Source organism: Prenolepis imparis, unplaced genomic scaffold, assembly GCF_030444845.1.
Source record: "Prenolepis imparis isolate NDT839.2.m4 unplaced genomic scaffold, iyPreImpa1.0 SCAF_1, whole genome shotgun sequence".
Classification (NCBI taxonomy): domain Eukaryota; kingdom Metazoa; phylum Arthropoda; class Insecta; order Hymenoptera; family Formicidae; genus Prenolepis; species Prenolepis imparis.
Genome location: NW_028141159.1, coordinates 4,766,453 through 4,783,128, shown reverse-complemented (window position 1 = coordinate 4,783,128; position 16,676 = coordinate 4,766,453). Strand labels below are relative to the sequence as shown.

The following is a 16,676-nucleotide window of genomic DNA, read 5'->3' as shown; positions in this document are numbered from 1 at the left end:
TTCAGTGACGCCATTTGATTATCTCGATATGTACTGTATGTTATTTCGTATCAATGAGAAGTTGTCATTGAGGAAAAATTATTTAATTAAACAGTTTGAATATCGAAAAAGTTAACAATGTGTTGGAATTTTATCCGTTTAATACGAGTTTAATACCATTGCTTTTAAAAAATGGAAAAAATTGTAATAAATTTTTTTCAAGTTTTTAATAATAATATATTAAAAGATTGTATTGGCAGTTTTCTTAATGTCAGAACGTGCAGCAGCTAAGTTCACTCGCAGTGTGTTATTTTCGCCATCGACGATCAAATTCGTTCGCAGCAGGTTTGCTTTCGCGAATGCGATACTGTAAAATGCGAACTACTTTACACTTCAATACGATTTTTTGCCTAAATTATCCTTATCAATGTTATACGCACATTCTTCACATTCTTCACATTCATTATCGAATATATCGTGTCCAATGAACTATCTGTAATAATGCTGACAAAAGTAACTTTTAATTGATTAATTTATTTGATCAATTTAATATAAAATACTATTTGTACAATTTCTTAATAAATAAAAAACGTTACTTTTTTTAAATGACTCTAGTTATACAGGATGTCTCTGAACTCATTGTCAGTGTCAAAACTGGTACAGCAGCTTTAGCACATAGAAACAAGTCGAAAATGTTAATAAACATATTTCGAGCTTTTTGAAAAATTTTATCTGCGAAACTCCAAACATTTTTCGAAACTATTCAGATTCGGACATATGTTTATTAACATTTTCAATTTGTTTTCATGTGCTAAAGTCGCTATATCAATTTTGGCACTGAGTTCAGAGACACCCTATGTTCATACGACATAACAATATGATACGTATGTATTATGTACGATTTTACAACCATAACAATAAAGCTGTTAAAAATTAAATTCAATAAGTATTACTGTAAGCCTGCTAAAGAATATATAATAAGAGTTTGTATAAAATTGATGTAAGTATAGAATATTGTATTGCTTTTAGAGAAGCATAAAACCTTTTTTATCTATTTATAATTTTTTTCTAAACAAATATAATTTTTATACCCTATATGTTATATTTTTTTTATTATATTTTTAAATCACAAATGTAGATAAAAATTATATTTGATTAATAAAAAGTATAAACGGATAAAATAAAATTTTATATTCTTTAAAAATCCCAATGCAATATTGTATACTTTTCTTAATGTAATGCTATTTAAAGTATTAAAAATTAAATATGTTTATTTAACGATGTAAAAATACTAGACCCTTTAATATATATAATTATAATTATAATTTAACGAAATAAATACGTGTTAATATTGTATTTTATACAAAAAAAATTGTATTAATACAATGTTACCAAACAATTATTTCGTTTTTAATTGAAAACGTGTAGAATTGTTAAATATGTCCTCAATTAAATATTTTTATACTGTAAAATATCCAATTATTTAGCTTCTATGATCTCAAATAAATATTTGTAACAGATGTTATATTATCATCATCTGTCACATCAAACTTTAAATTTTTGACACTTTTGATATGTTCTTCATTGATCGCAGTTATGACTTTATCACTGTCCAGTATGGTAATGTGATTACCTTCGACATAACGTACTTCCACATTTCCTTTAGTTATCTGAAAATTATTTTTCTGATTGAATTGTGCTCTGTATAAGTGATTTTCTTATAATTACAGCACATAATTACACACATTACTTAATTGTTACTTTATATAATTACCATATGTAAGCCGTAATCTTCCTGAGAAAAAGACACCGATTGTACCGTAGGTTTCAGAAGTATTATCGGTGATTCAATTTTCGGTAATTGTGTGACATCATATTTATGAAGAGCGATTGCTCGCTCGTAAATTGTTCTACACACAGATTTATTATACTTCATTGCTGATTTTTTGTAAGTTGAAGGAACATGACTTAGGAAAATATCTAATTTTTGATCCCAATTAGTGCATTTGTTTAACTCCAAAAGAAGCTGCAAAAATTATATTACTTGTAACCTTGATCAAAAAATGACTCATTTAAAAATAATACCTATGAATAATATACCTTCCCACTAAGTACTGGTTGTATAGTATCCATTATTCCCAAAAGAATATTATTTTCGAGTTCGGCAACCGTGTTAAAAGGTAAATGTTGATTTGAAACTGCTTTCATATACTCAGGTGCGCCATCGATAAGCACTAATCGGCCTTGGAAATTCATTTTTTCTAACTTACGCACTAATTCAATTGCGATCACTGAACCCAATGAATAACCCACTATTACAAAGTTCTGCCACAATTTCTTTTTGCTTAAAATATGCTGCAAACATATATATACATATTGAAATAATACTATATTAATTTTACTCTGCTATTCTAATATTCTATAATCTATAAGATACTATAATTGTAATTAAGTATAAGATTTATACTTTTAAGAGGCAATCAGCGATGTCGTTTATTGAAGTACAGTTCGTGCCGATGTGGTATGTTCCATATTGTAAGCATGTTGCTGGAGCTTCGATATGTTCTGTCAGCGAATTAAAAATACTTCCACAGCCTTCCATTCCTGGTATTAGAAATATTTCGCTTCTTGCCATGTTCTTTTTTGTTGGCATGTCTATACAGACATCGGAAATCGGATTATCGTTACCTATCAAGCGAACGAGCAGTTTAATACCAGTTATATCGCTTTCATCTCGGCCACTTTTATCCTTCGATACGTCTTTGTCGCACATTTCTATAAGTTTGGCAAAATTGAGATAACGAATATCCTGAGCTGTAAGAAAAACATCGAACTCCCGTTCCAAAGCCTGTTTAATTTCCACAGCCATCATCGAGTCCATGCCAAGCTCGGGCAATAGTGTGTGACGAGCAACGTTATTCAAATCTTTCAAACCTATATTAACATTTTGATTCGCTTTAATATATTAATTCAATTATTGAATCAAATAACTTAATTTTGTATACCATACTGACTTACCCATAATATTAGCAACAGTTTCAACAATATTGCCTGTACCAAAATCTGAACGCTTCTCAGCTACAACCATACTCGCTACTACAGGATGCTCTTGTAACAGAAATTCTTCGAGTTTCTCGATGCAGGAATCTATTTTTTGTTGCAAAGTACCGCCTATGACCATTTCTTTATCATTATCTTGCATGTCGGCCACAAGACCGACATCGCCCACTGCGCCCCACTGAATCGCTAGTCCGTGTAAACCCTCTTCCACTCTTCTCTCGCAAATTCTTTCCATAACAGAATTTGCCATGCCGTAATTGCTCTGCCCAGCATTACCTCTGCCGCAAGAAACTGAGGAGAAGACAACAAAGTGTCGAAGCTGAAGACATATCTTTCTAGATAGTTGATCCAAGTTTCTCGTCGCCCAAGCTTTCGCATTGAATGGCTCTTGAAATGTATTTATAGTGTGATTTTGGCAGATTTTATCATTCAATACCACAGCAAGATTGAATATAGCATCTACTGGCGCTATCTTTTCCGCTGTTCTCAATATACGTTCGCAATCATCGACGTCCGATGCGTCGACGTTCGATATGACCGATACCTTCACTCCGTAAGATTTCCACAGTTCGACCTTCATTTGTTGATATCCGTTTTTTATTCCTTTGCGCGAGATAAGGACAAGATTCTTGGCGCCTCGAATGACCAACCAATCGGCTAATTCTAAACCGAAACCACCTAAGCCACCAAAAATGACGTATGTCTTGTTCGCCATACAATAATACCGTGGAAGTGCTAGAATGGGTGCGTTCATAGATTCGTCTTCTTTATGTATTTTTATAACTATCTAAAAATTGTAATATATAAACTCGATTATAAATTGCAATATACTGTCTCTCTTGGTACATGGTATGACTTACTTTTCCTATATGCTTTCCAGCTGCCATGTATCTGAATGCAGACTCAATTTCGTCTCGTTGGAAAACTTTTCTGCTTATTGGCTTGACAGCTCCGCTACTGAGACCTTTCTCTACCATCTTTGATAGTTTCCTTCCATCTTCGACCGGGTATATCGTGAAAAAGTTATCTAACATAACGCTAGAAAATGTAATGCCTTTGGAAAAGACCGACAGATCTAACATATTGTTAGCCATAAAATCGAATTTGCCAATTTCCAAGAAACGTCCGCCTTTTGCGAGACAACGAATAGAAGCCTGAAGTTTCTCTTCGGCTAATGAGTTCAGTACTATATCTACTCCGTGACCTTTGGTCTGTTGGAATATCATTTGCTCGAAACTGGTATCGCGCGAATTTCCAATATGATCCTCTGGAATAGATGGGAAGGTTTCTCTTATAAACCGTCGCTTTTCTGGAGTGCCAACTGTGGTGAATACTTCACAGCCTTCGAAAAGCGCGAGATTAATCGCCGCTTGACCCACGGCGCCAGTACCCGAATGAATTAATACCTTGTCGTCTTTATTCATTTTTGTTCTGACATATAATCCGTAATAGCATGTGGCATAAGCGCATGGAACTGTCGCAGCGTCGTCCAGAGTCCATTCGTCGGGAACGTACCAGCATAAAGTTTTATAGGGTATGCACATGTTTGCTATACATCTAAATGAAAAAATTATTACATATTTTATATGAAAAAATAAATATATAGCATATTTTGTATATTTTTCCAATATAATTAAAATATTTCAATACGTCAATTCTGCTATTGAAGTTAAAATCTCAATATATGAATACACTGACTAATTATACTGAGATTTACATAGATTTATTATAAACGCTAAAGTATAATTTTTTGTCCAAAATATAAATTATTTAAATTATCTACATTATATATTTTTCTAGTACAGCTTTAAGCTTGCAATACTTGTAAACAATTAGTATATAGTGACGTACCTCTTTTCCAAAAGTCCCATTACTCTGCGTCCAGCACTATTGATACCAACATATTCCATACCTATCATACAGTCCTCTAACCGTCCGCGTGATATATATTCATCCATAATTAGTTTGGCGGTTGCTAACATTACATCTTTAAAATTAATAGACGCATAAACTATGCGAACAAGGTCTTCGTCTTGATAATCCGAAACAATCGGGCCTTCGATCCAGTGAAATGAACTCAAATCACCGCGAATCTAACAGTAACAAGCTTTATTGTAGAAAATTTATTTAAACATTTGATAAAAATAACTTATTTTTAAAAACACTGATACATACCATTTGATTGACAAAAGCGTGATATGAGAGTTTTGGTGCCAAAGGTGATAACGGAAGATGTCTGTATGATCCCCATATTTTTCCCGGACGTAAGACATTTGTAATGAGATCAATCTTGAGTTGGTTCGCGTACAACGGTTCGTCCAAAGAAAATTCCGGTGCTGTCTCGTCTTGGATAAATACACCTCTTATTAATTCACCGCCTGGTTCTCTTCTTAAACAATTAACAAGACCTAATAAGCCGCATTCCAAATCTTTTTGCCCCACTAAAATTATTCTCGAGTTATTATTAAAATTATCCTCGTTTAAAATCGACGTTAGTTGTTCTAACCAAGAGAATTCGTAATTATTTATATAAATAACTTGTGTCTTCCTCAATTTTCCTCTTTTCTTTAAGAGTACAATGTGCTCTTTTATTGTACGTTTCTCAAGAACTACTTCTAAATTGTATCTCTCCGCATTTATAAGGTCGTTTTTTGTCAGCGCTTGTCCTCGTGTCAATAAGAATCCGTCGTCTTTTAATGCCGACAAGATTTCCTTTAAGGTTTCACTCTTATCGTTTGTTAATAGATTAAATCCAGCGATTAAGATCGCATTATCATCCTTTGATAGCTTCATGGATTGCGAAATCGTGATTTTTGAAGGTAGAATAATAGAATTAAAGCAATCAGTTCGAGTTATCAAATTGATGTTAGGTTTGATCAACGGCAGATTATCTAAGACTTCGAGGAACAATGGAGACGCTAATTCTTCTGACGTTATCTTGTCACCATGTTCAATCAATTCGATAATATTTACTTTCGTCGTTTGATGATACTCTAGAGCGAGATGAGTCGATATAATTATGCCCTCCTGTAAGGAAACTTCGGCTCTGTCACGATGCGCTACAAATCTATACTCTTCGAGAACGGGACTCGCTGTCGACTTTCGACGAAATATAGAAGTAGCTTTGATACCCCGCATTTCAATACCACCTGATACTATCGTGTCCAAATCTTTGTATACGCGTACAGGAAACTCTGCAATTTTTAAATTATTTTTTTATTATTTATTTACAATATTATATACGCATGTTTTATGTTTTAATACATTTTTTTAATTTTAAACCTACAAAGATCTATAAAATATTAAATATATTAATTCAATAAAAACATGTTTTTTTATCGATGTCTGCATCCGTTTTTTGGCAAACTTACGCTTCTCTTCAGCTGTTATGTTTTTTATGTACTGTGTATGAAGCTTCGAATCAATCACCAATTTTCGTATCTCCGTAGGAACATAAAGACTTCTCATATCTATTCCCAAGATTTTTATTTGTAACATATTATCCATGAATGTTACCCAATTATTCGTCCAAGCTATGTGTCCTCGTTTTCCCGTTGTCGATGAACTTTTTAATCCTCGAAATAAATTGGCATATTGATATCCACGTAATTTAAGTTCCTTATAAATATCTTTCGTTTTCATCACTTCCTCTTCGTCCTCACAATTCTCTTGTAAATCTCCTTGTAATCTTTCTTTAGTCGGATCTGATGGAATGCGCGCTCTACCAGTTACGACAGCATTACCTCCTTCAATTATTTCAAAGTTTCCAGTACCTAGATAATATATATAAATATATAACAATAATAACAACGATATTAATTTTTTATTATAGATATTATAACGCTGTGTCAAAATTGTTTGTGATATATAAATGTATTTCTAAGCAGAATTTACCTTTCTGCATCATTACAGTTAAATCCAGATCACCCTGCTTTGGAATATGCGTAGCTCGAAGAAACTTGACATTTTCAAAAACAATTGGTATCTCATTAAGCCACTGACCGCTCAGCATACTAATCGTATCCCAAATAAAAACAAGATATCCCGTGGCCGGCAACAAGTTTCTTCCGTCGATTACATGGCCGCTTATATATTCGAATAATTCGTCTTTCAGTGTAACTTTGACAATTCTTTCTCCGGAAGTAATCTTCTTTTGCGTTTTATAAGACGCTACATAGCAATCTTCGGAATGATTCCACCTAGAATAAAATAAAAAGTAAATCTGCATCAGTTAACAAATTTGAAGTAAACGTCTTTGTATTTTACAAAAACTATTTTACATTTCCTCTACATTATTATATATGTTTAATAGATGAAATGTTTGACATACTTGATTGACGGCGAAATCATTGGAGTTCCACGACTAACAGGAAATTGCACAGTCGGATACAAATTCGCTAGTTGTGGTTGCAAGCCGTTGTTATATATTTTTCCTAATCCTTGCAAAAAGACTGCAACATTATCTTCATAGTTGCATTGTAATGTGATACTGGTTGTATCAAACAGTTCCTTTATAGCATTCTGAAGAATTTCATTTGGCGCAATTTCGAGGGTTATCGCATTTTTGGGAATCAATTGCGCAATTTCTTTGAAAAATACTGGATTTAGTATACTATTAGTGAAATATTCAGCGCAGGATATTTCAATCCCGTGAAACGAACTTTGCCACATCTGATTGTGCGTCATGGTGTGCGGTATTATTCGATTTAGATAAGACAGAATCGTGGCTCTTGCAGATGCCATATAACGACTGTGAAGAGGAATATTGCTGCAGTTAATTTCCTTAGTAAAGATATTGTTAATCTAAAAAAGTATAAATGCCGATTAAATATAACTGCTTATCTTAATTGTTATATTAAAAGTAAAATACTTAATTAAAAGAGAAAATATGAAAACGAACCTGCAACTTTGTTATAAATGCCTTTATTGAATTCTTTGGGCCACTTATAGTGCAAGTATTGAAATTATTATTGCATATTACGTCAATATCCGGCGGACATATGTTCTTTGCATTCTCATAACTAATACCGATGTCCGCTATGGCTCCATGAATTACTTTTGTTTCATTCAATGCCAATCCTATATAATACGAAGATAGAAGCACTTGTTCCATTGTAAAATTACCAGTTACGTATCCGCAACAGAGTTCACCAATCGAATGACCGACAACATAATTTGGCATGACATTTACGGACTTTAAAAGATCGACTAATCCAATCTGAAGAGAAAAGTAAAGTATTAATTTTTGTTAATTCTAAATAAGTTATATATAAATTGCATAATTTACGCGATAATTAGAATGGACAATTCATCACCTGCATTACAGTAATGCCAACTAACGAGTTCAATACATTATTAAAGATTGCTTGGTCTTTACTTGTTAATACATCAATGATACGCATTCCACGTATCCTTAAAATCGCATCGCACTTTTCTACAGTTTTATGGAATGTCGGGAATCTTAATAACGCTTGACCTGTCAATGTATAACATAAAATAATTAATTATAAGTTATTGCTTTTGTAATAAATATGCATAGTAAGATGCGTACCCATTCTGGGCCATTGCGAGCCTAGTCCAGAAAAGACGAAACAAATCGGCTTCTTTTTACCTGAATAATATTGTATTTCTTTTATCTCTTTGATCGATGCTTTAGATTCGATAATCGCATACCCTCTGTAAGGATGACCCTTTATGTCGTCAGAGTAAAGATCGTGCAACAACCGTATATATTCAATGTCTATCGGCTGATTCTCGATCTAATATACAAATTTATTTATTTTTATTTTAATAAAAAATATTTTATTTATTTTATTTATATTTTATAAATATGCTTTTATCGGGAATATAATATTTTATCGGCAGAAATTTTGCATACCTCGTTCAATAATGATTCGACTGCTTGTTCAGTACGGCCAGATATAATGACGAGTCGCGGCAAATCGTCATTTGGCGCTCCTCCATTAACTTTTTCCTTCTGATTAGATTGTAACAAAATATGACAATTAGCTCCGCCGAAGCCAAACGAATTAACTCCCACGAAACCAGGCTTCCATGGTGTCGGAGCATCCACTACGCGTATACTTCCTTCATCAAAAGCTTTAACACCTTTCCGTGCTTGTGTAAAGTTTAAATTTGGTGGAATTATGCCGGTATGTATCGCAATTACAACCTTTTGAAAAATAATTTTAATAAAAATATTTCCTCATTTTTTGTTAAATTATTATTTTTCGATAGAATTTATGAGTCCGAAGTGGAAAGAAAGCAAAAGCATCATTATCTTTAAGTAAAGAATTAAAAAATTGTTTGTGTATATGTATATGACACCGCCACTGTGGATATATGGCATTGATAAATTATTATGTAAATTATTAAAATAATTTCTAATTAGTATTATAATTACTATTACCTTAGCAATTTGACATATACCAGCAGCAGCCTCAGAGTGACCCAAATTTGACTTGACAGAACCAATTAACAGAGGAGCCTTCTTATCCTTGCAGAAAATGCGCTCGAGTGCATTGACTTCTTCCGGATCACCAACTCTGGTACCGGTGCCATGAGCCTCCATATAAATTAAGCGAGATGGAGATATGCCGCATTCATCGTAAAATTCTTGAAACAAAATTGCTTGCATTTCGCTGGACGGAAAAGTAATGCCTTGTTCTTTGTATCCGTCACAATTCGACTTAGCATGCACGACGGTAGCATAAATTCTTTTAGCTTTCTTTGCTTTTTGCAGGTATATTATACCGACTGTTTCACTACGCATATAACCGTTTGCATTCTCATCAAAAGGTTTACATATTCCATTATATGCTAGAACTCCTAGAATTAAAACGGTTTTAAATCATAATATACTATAATGAAATATATATATATTCGAATATAAATTTTTAAATCTTTTGTTTATTTCTCTATATCTCCTATATTTTTTTAATGTATAAGTTTCAATAAGCAACAGTACCAAGTCGTGCGAATGTCAAGGATAAATTAGGATGTAAACAGAGATTTGCACCACCGACGATAGCAGCGTCACACTCCCCCGATCGCATACTTCTATAAGCATGTTCCATAGCAGTTAGACTTGAACTGCAAGCGCTGTCAATTGAATAAGATGGTCCTGTTATACCCAACCAATGAGAAATTCGATATGCCATGAAAGCCTTGCTACATGCATTCATTGTGGAACCAGGTATCTAATGCATACATATGCATAAATTATTAAATAAATAAATATGATTTTTAAAGTCGGCCAATAGAGCCAAGCACGAAAATTAATTCTAATTTTTCAGAACTGTATCTCTTGGTTTGAGATTACTAAGTTCCATCAATTAATAATCCTCGAATTTACAACGGGAAAATAGGCGAGAAAAATATTGGTCCGAAAAATTATTAAAAAACAATTTTTTTTCTTATTTACACATATGTTTTTATATAATGAAATTAATTTTCTACAATTTAATATATTAAAATATTATCTATAAAAATTTTTGACGATTAATGCATAATATGGAACTAGATTATTTATAAATAATATTTTATATACCTGATGTTTTTCGTAAAACCATTTTCCCTCTGATTCGGAAAAACACACTCCTAGAAAAACTCCAGTTCTTGTTCCATGTAAATCTTTCGGATTTATTCCCGCGTCGACAATAGCTTCGTAGGTATGTTCTAATAGCATCCTTCCCATAGGATCTATCAGAGGAACTTCGTCGAAGGGAATATCAAAATATTCTGCATCGAATTTCTCCATATTATTGATTTTTCCTGTGCGTTGCGGTATTTCTGGATGAACTGTACATTTTAAATCATATAATGTAAATGAGATATTTTTACTTGAAAATTTTGTAATGTATTGTATGATGTATAATTATATAATATAATTACGTCGATTAAATAACAAATAATTAATATAAAACATATATAAGCTGTATTTATAATAATATAAAATAACTATTGAAATCATATATATAAGATAAACGTTTTAAATCATATATTTTTTTACTGGGAAATTTTTTCATGTAATGTAAGTGTGTCAATAAATAACAAATTAATAAGATTATTAAAATATAATTTTATATATTTTTATAGAATATATTATATCGAATATATATTATAGAATATATATTATACGATTTTCTCACATTATATGTACACATTTGGTAGAATTAAATGTTATTACCTTGAATCCATCGTCGGCTATCATCCGATCCAAGGTCTACCTTATTAAGCAGATTCTGCTGAAGATGTTTAATATTGTCAGAATTAGGAAATCTACCGGCAATACCAGAAATAACAATTTCGTCTCCTTCAACATCGAGAAGTTTAACTTTTTTATAATCCATCTTTTAAATACTTTTAAACTTTCGGAATGATTAAGATCTGGAAGAATAAAAGAAAAAATATGACACAAACATAAAGATGCAAAATTTTTTGATTATTATTGACAATTTTGATCTATTTTGTGTTTTTATATTTATTGTATATATTTTCTATTTCGAAAATTATAGAAAATTACACATTGCATATTACAATTACGTATTACCTTAATATTTCCAATTCAGATTCTTGAAAATTTTTATGATTTTGCGATTAATTACGGTTAAAATCTTGTAACATTATGAATTGTACAGATGTTGGATTTATTTATATAAGAAACCCCTTTATGTGATAAATATCTCATTATTATAAAATAGTACAAACTTATTATTTATAAGCATTTAAATAAATGTATGAATGATAATAAAATTATACATATATTAATTCCTATATACATACATAACAAATATAATTTACAATTATTTACATAAAGGAACATTCTTATTTGCTTTGCAATAGTGCATACCGGATGGCATTTTATGTATACGTATAATATGTAAACCAAAAATTTTAAAAGAAGCGATATCTACTTGGCAAAATAAATATTGTTTTAATTCTTAATAAGAAAGTGTAATAGTTATATAATAGTTATACGACTGACGAATTTGTATTATGTAAAAAAGGCAATGCGTTATTTATTAAGTTAAGTACATATGCGTTATTTATTAAGATAAATAATACACATTTAAAAAATACATATTATTAATGAACATTCGAATAATATATACAATGTCGTGAATTTTATATGCAATCTTAATATGCAATTTTAATGTAGTCAAAAATCCTCTCTCCTGTATCAAATTAACCTTCTCTATTGATTAAAGTCAACGACTGCAATGGACTGTAATAATTTAAATAAATCTTATTCCAATCACAGAAATATTCAAACATTTAAACAAGATCGTATGTAGAGTCGATTAAAAGTATCAAAGTTCATTGCTGCCTTTTTTCCAGAATTGATTATCTCGATATGCATTGTGCATTATTTCGTTTCAATGAATGTCTGTCATTGAGCAAAAGAATTTGTAAGCGATGAATTGTTGACTCCTTTTATAATATTAAAAACGATATCGATAATTTGTTGCCGCGGACACTATACGACGCATACTTATAATTCGTATATTAAATAGAAGAATTTGTACGCTCGCATGTTTAAGATGGAAAAATAATCTGCAAACAGTATAGTATCGAAATATACAAGCGATGAATTTTTGGCTTCTTTTAAAATTTCAAATATCGATACTTTGTAGCCGCAGATCCTGTACGACGCAGATTTATATTACGTATATTAAATAAAAAAATTCGTACGCTCGTATGTTTATGATATAAAAGCGATCTGCAAACAATTTACTATTCAAATATACAAGCGATGAATTTTTGTTTGTGTGTATGTGTGTATGTGGCTCTTTTTAAAATATTAAATATTTTTTAAAAGTGTTGATACTTTCCAGTTACAAAGTATCGATATTTAATATTCAAAAAAAGAGCCAAAAATTAATTGCTTGTTTTTTTTAATAGTACATTGTATGCAGATTACTTTTATACCAAACAGATTCGAGTCTACAAATTTTTTCATTTAATACACATAATATAAGTCTGGGTTTTATAGGGTCCGCGGCTATAAAGTATACATTTTTAATATTCTAAAAAGAGCCAAAAATTTATTGCCTGTTTTTTTTAATAATACATTGTATGCAGATTACTTTTATACCAAATAGATGCGAGCGTACAAATTTTTTCATTTAATACACATGATATAAATCTGCGTTTTATAGGGTCTGCGGCTATAAAATATCGAAATTTAATATTTAAAAAATTAATCGCTTGTTTTTTTTTAATAGTATATTCTTTGCAAATTTTTTTTTTTATACCGATCAGATTCGAGCCCACAAATTTTTTCATTTAATACACATAATATAATTCTGCGTTGTATAGGGTCCGCGGTTGTAAAGTATTGATTTTTAATATTTTAATAAGAGTCAAAAATAAATCGCTTGTATATTTTTATAGTACATTGTTTTTAAATTATTTTTATATCACAAGTATACAGGCGTACAAATTCTTTTATTTAATATACACTAGAACAATACAAAGCGCGCGCTTCGCGCGCGCCATTTATTTCCTTCAACTATACAATATAAGCTGCGGTCGAGAATGTGCTACTAATATGGTACAAAGATAGAATGATGTTTCGAATTATTCGTAGCGCATTCTCGATCCACAGCTTGTACGTTAATTACATATTATACAACAATTATAATATTTATCTTTTCATCTTTTGATACCATGCAGACACCAGCGTACAAATTTTTTAATATGATAAACATAAAATAAGGATGCGTCGCATAGGGTCAGCGGCAAAAAAGTATCCATTTCTAATATTTTAAGACGAGCCAAAAATTCATCGATTATACATTTTAATAGTACATTGATTACAGAATCTTTTGGTACCAAGCAGACAACAGCGTACAAACTTTTTCATTTGCTATACATAAATTAAGGATGCGTCGCATAGGGCCAGCGGCATAAATGTATCAATTTCTAATATTTTAATACGAGCCAAAAATTCATCGATTATACATTCTAACAGTACATTGATTACAGAATCATTTGGTACCAAACAGATACCAGCGTACAAATTTTTTAAATTGATATACATAAAACAAGGTTGCGTCGCATAGGGTCAGCGGTAAAAAAGTATCGAATTCTAATATTTCAAGACGAGCCAAAAATTCATCGATTATACATTTTAATAGTACATTGATTACAGAATCTTCTGGTACCATGCAGACACCAGCGTACAAATTTTTTAATACGATAAACATAAAATAAGGATGCGTCGCACAGGGTCCGCGTCAAAAAAGTATCAATTTCTAATATTTTAAGACGAGCCAAAAATTCATCGATTATACATTTTAATAGTACATTGATTACAGAATCTTTTGGTACCAAGCAGACAACAGCGTACAAACTTTTTCATTTGCTATACATAAATTAAGGATGCGTCGCATAGGGTTAGCGGCATAAATGTATCAATTTCTAATATTTTAAGACGAGCCAAAAATTCATCGATTATACATTTTAATAGTACATTTATTACAGAATCATTTGGTACCATGTAGAAACCAGCGTACAAACATTTTCATTTGCTATACATAAATTAAGGATGCGTCGCATAGGGTCAGCGCATAAATGTATCGATTTCTAATATTTAAAGACGAGCCAAAAATTCATAGATTATACATTTTAATAGTACATTGATTACAGAATTATTTGGTACCAACCAGACACCAGCGTACAAATTTTTTTATACGATAAACATAAAATAAGGATGCGTCGCACAGGGTCCGCGTCAAAAAAGTATCAATTTCTAATATTTTAAGACGAGCCAAAAATTCATCGATTATACATTTTAATAGTACATTTATTACAGAATCATTTGGTACCATGTAGACACCAGCGTACAAACATTTTCATTTGCTATACATAAATTAAGAATGCGTCGCATAGGATCAGCGCATAAATGTATCAATTTCTAATATTTTAAGAGGAGCCAAAAATTCATCGATTATACATTCTAATAGTACATTGATTACAGAATCTCTTGGTACCAAGCAGACAACAGCGTACAAACTTTTTCATTTGCTATACATAAATTAAGGATGCGTCGCATAGGGTCAGCGGCATAATTGTATCAATTTCTAATATTTTAAGACGAGCCAAAAATTCATCGATTATACATTTTAATAGTACATTGATTACAGAATCTTTTGGTACCATGCAGACAACAGCGTACAAATTTTTTAATACGATAAACATAAAATAAGGATGCGTCGCATAGGGTCAGCACATAAATGTATCAATTTCTAATATTTTAAGACGAGCCAAAAATTCATCGATTATACATTCTAATAGTACATTGATTATAGAATCTTTTGGTACCAAGCAGACACCAGCGTACAAACATTTTCATTTGCTATACATAAATTAAGGATGCGTCGCATAGGGTCAGCGCATAAATGTATCGATTTCTAATATTTAAAGACGAGCCAAAAATTCATCGATTATACATTTTAATAGTACATTGATTACAGAATTATTTGGTACCAACCAGACACCAGCGTACAAATTTTTTAATACGATAAAAATAAAATAAGGATGCGTCGCACAGGGTCCGCGTCAAAAAAGTATCAATTTCTAATATTTTAAGACGAGCCAAAAATTCATCGATTATACATTTTAATAGTACATTTATTACAGAATCATTTGGTACCATGTAGACACCAGCGTACAAACATTTTCATTTGCTATACATAAATTAAGGATGCGTCGCATAGGGTCAGCGCATAAATGTATCAATTTCTAATATTTTAAGAGGAGCCAAAAATTCATCGATTATACATTCTAATAGTACATTGATTACAGAATATTTTGGTACCATGCAGACACCAGCGTACAAATTTTTTAATACGATAAACATAAAATAAGGATGTGTCGCACAGGGTCCGCGTCAAAAAACTATCAAATTCTAATATTTTAAGACGAGCCAAAAATTCATCGATTATACATTCTAATAGTACATTGATTACAGAATCTTTTGGTACCATGCAGACACCAGCGTACAAATTTTTTAATACGATAAACATAAAATAAGGATGCGTCGCACAGGGTCCGCGTCAAAAAAGTATCAATTTCTAATATTTTAAGACGAGCCAAAAATTCATCGATTATACATTTTAATACGACATTTATTACAGAATCATTTGGTACCATGTAGACACCAGCGTACAAACATTTTCATTTGCTATACATAAATTAAGGATGCGTCGCATAGGGTCAGCGTATAAATGTATCGATTTCTAATATTTAAAGACGAGCCAAAAATTCATCGATTATACATTTTAATAGTACATTGATTACAGAATTATTTGGTACCAAGCAGACACCAGCGTACAAATTTTTTCATTTGCTATACATAAATTAAGGATGCGTCGCATAGGGTTAGCGGCATAAATGTATCAATTTCTAATATTTTAAGAGGAGCCAAAAATTCATCGATTATACATTCTAATAGTACATTGATTACAGAATATTTTGGTACCATGCAGACACCAGCGTACAAATTTTTTAATACGATAAACATAAAATAAGGATGTGTCGCACAGGGTCCGCGTCAAAAAACTATCAAATTCTAATATTTTAAGACGAGCCAAAAATTCATCGATTATACATTCTAATAGTACATTGATTAC

General features: G+C 31.4%; 1 protein-coding gene across 1 annotated transcript; it reads right to left on the bottom strand.

Annotated features, from left to right (window-relative positions):
• Positions 1-1,270: 1,270 nt before the first annotated feature.
• Positions 1,271-11,612, bottom strand: LOC145943043 (fatty acid synthase-like). Its single transcript, XM_083050257.1, has 20 exons — positions 11,591-11,612; positions 11,228-11,427; positions 10,589-10,839; positions 10,007-10,238; positions 9,449-9,867; positions 8,918-9,211; positions 8,591-8,798; positions 8,355-8,515; positions 7,940-8,257; positions 7,370-7,842; positions 6,934-7,238; positions 6,411-6,812; positions 5,215-6,233; positions 4,891-5,132; positions 3,900-4,596; positions 2,998-3,826; positions 2,447-2,913; positions 2,080-2,334; positions 1,754-2,005; positions 1,271-1,649 (listed from the first exon to the last, which is right to left on the bottom strand). The coding sequence occupies exons 2-20, from the start codon at positions 11,388-11,390 to the stop codon at positions 1,470-1,472; spliced, it is 7,167 nt and encodes a 2,388-aa protein (XP_082906383.1). The 5' UTR covers positions 11,391-11,427; positions 11,591-11,612; the 3' UTR covers positions 1,271-1,469.
• Between the last annotated feature and the right edge of the window lie 5,064 nt (positions 11,613-16,676).

What these genes read in the sequence shown, in the direction of transcription:
- LOC145943043 (XM_083050257.1), bottom strand. Translation starts at nt 11,390, where the DNA reads ATGGATTATAAAAAAGTTAAACTTCTCGATGTTGAAGGAGACGAAATT. An exon ending in CATTTATAACAAAGTTGCAG is followed by an intron (nt 7,843 to 7,939) that starts GTTCGTTTTCAT and finishes ATACTTTTTTAG; the next exon opens with ATTAACAATATCTTTACTAA. An exon ending in AACCAGTACTTAGTGGGAAG is followed by an intron (nt 2,006 to 2,079) that starts GTATATTATTCA and finishes TAATTTTTGCAG; the next exon opens with CTTCTTTTGGAGTTAAACAA.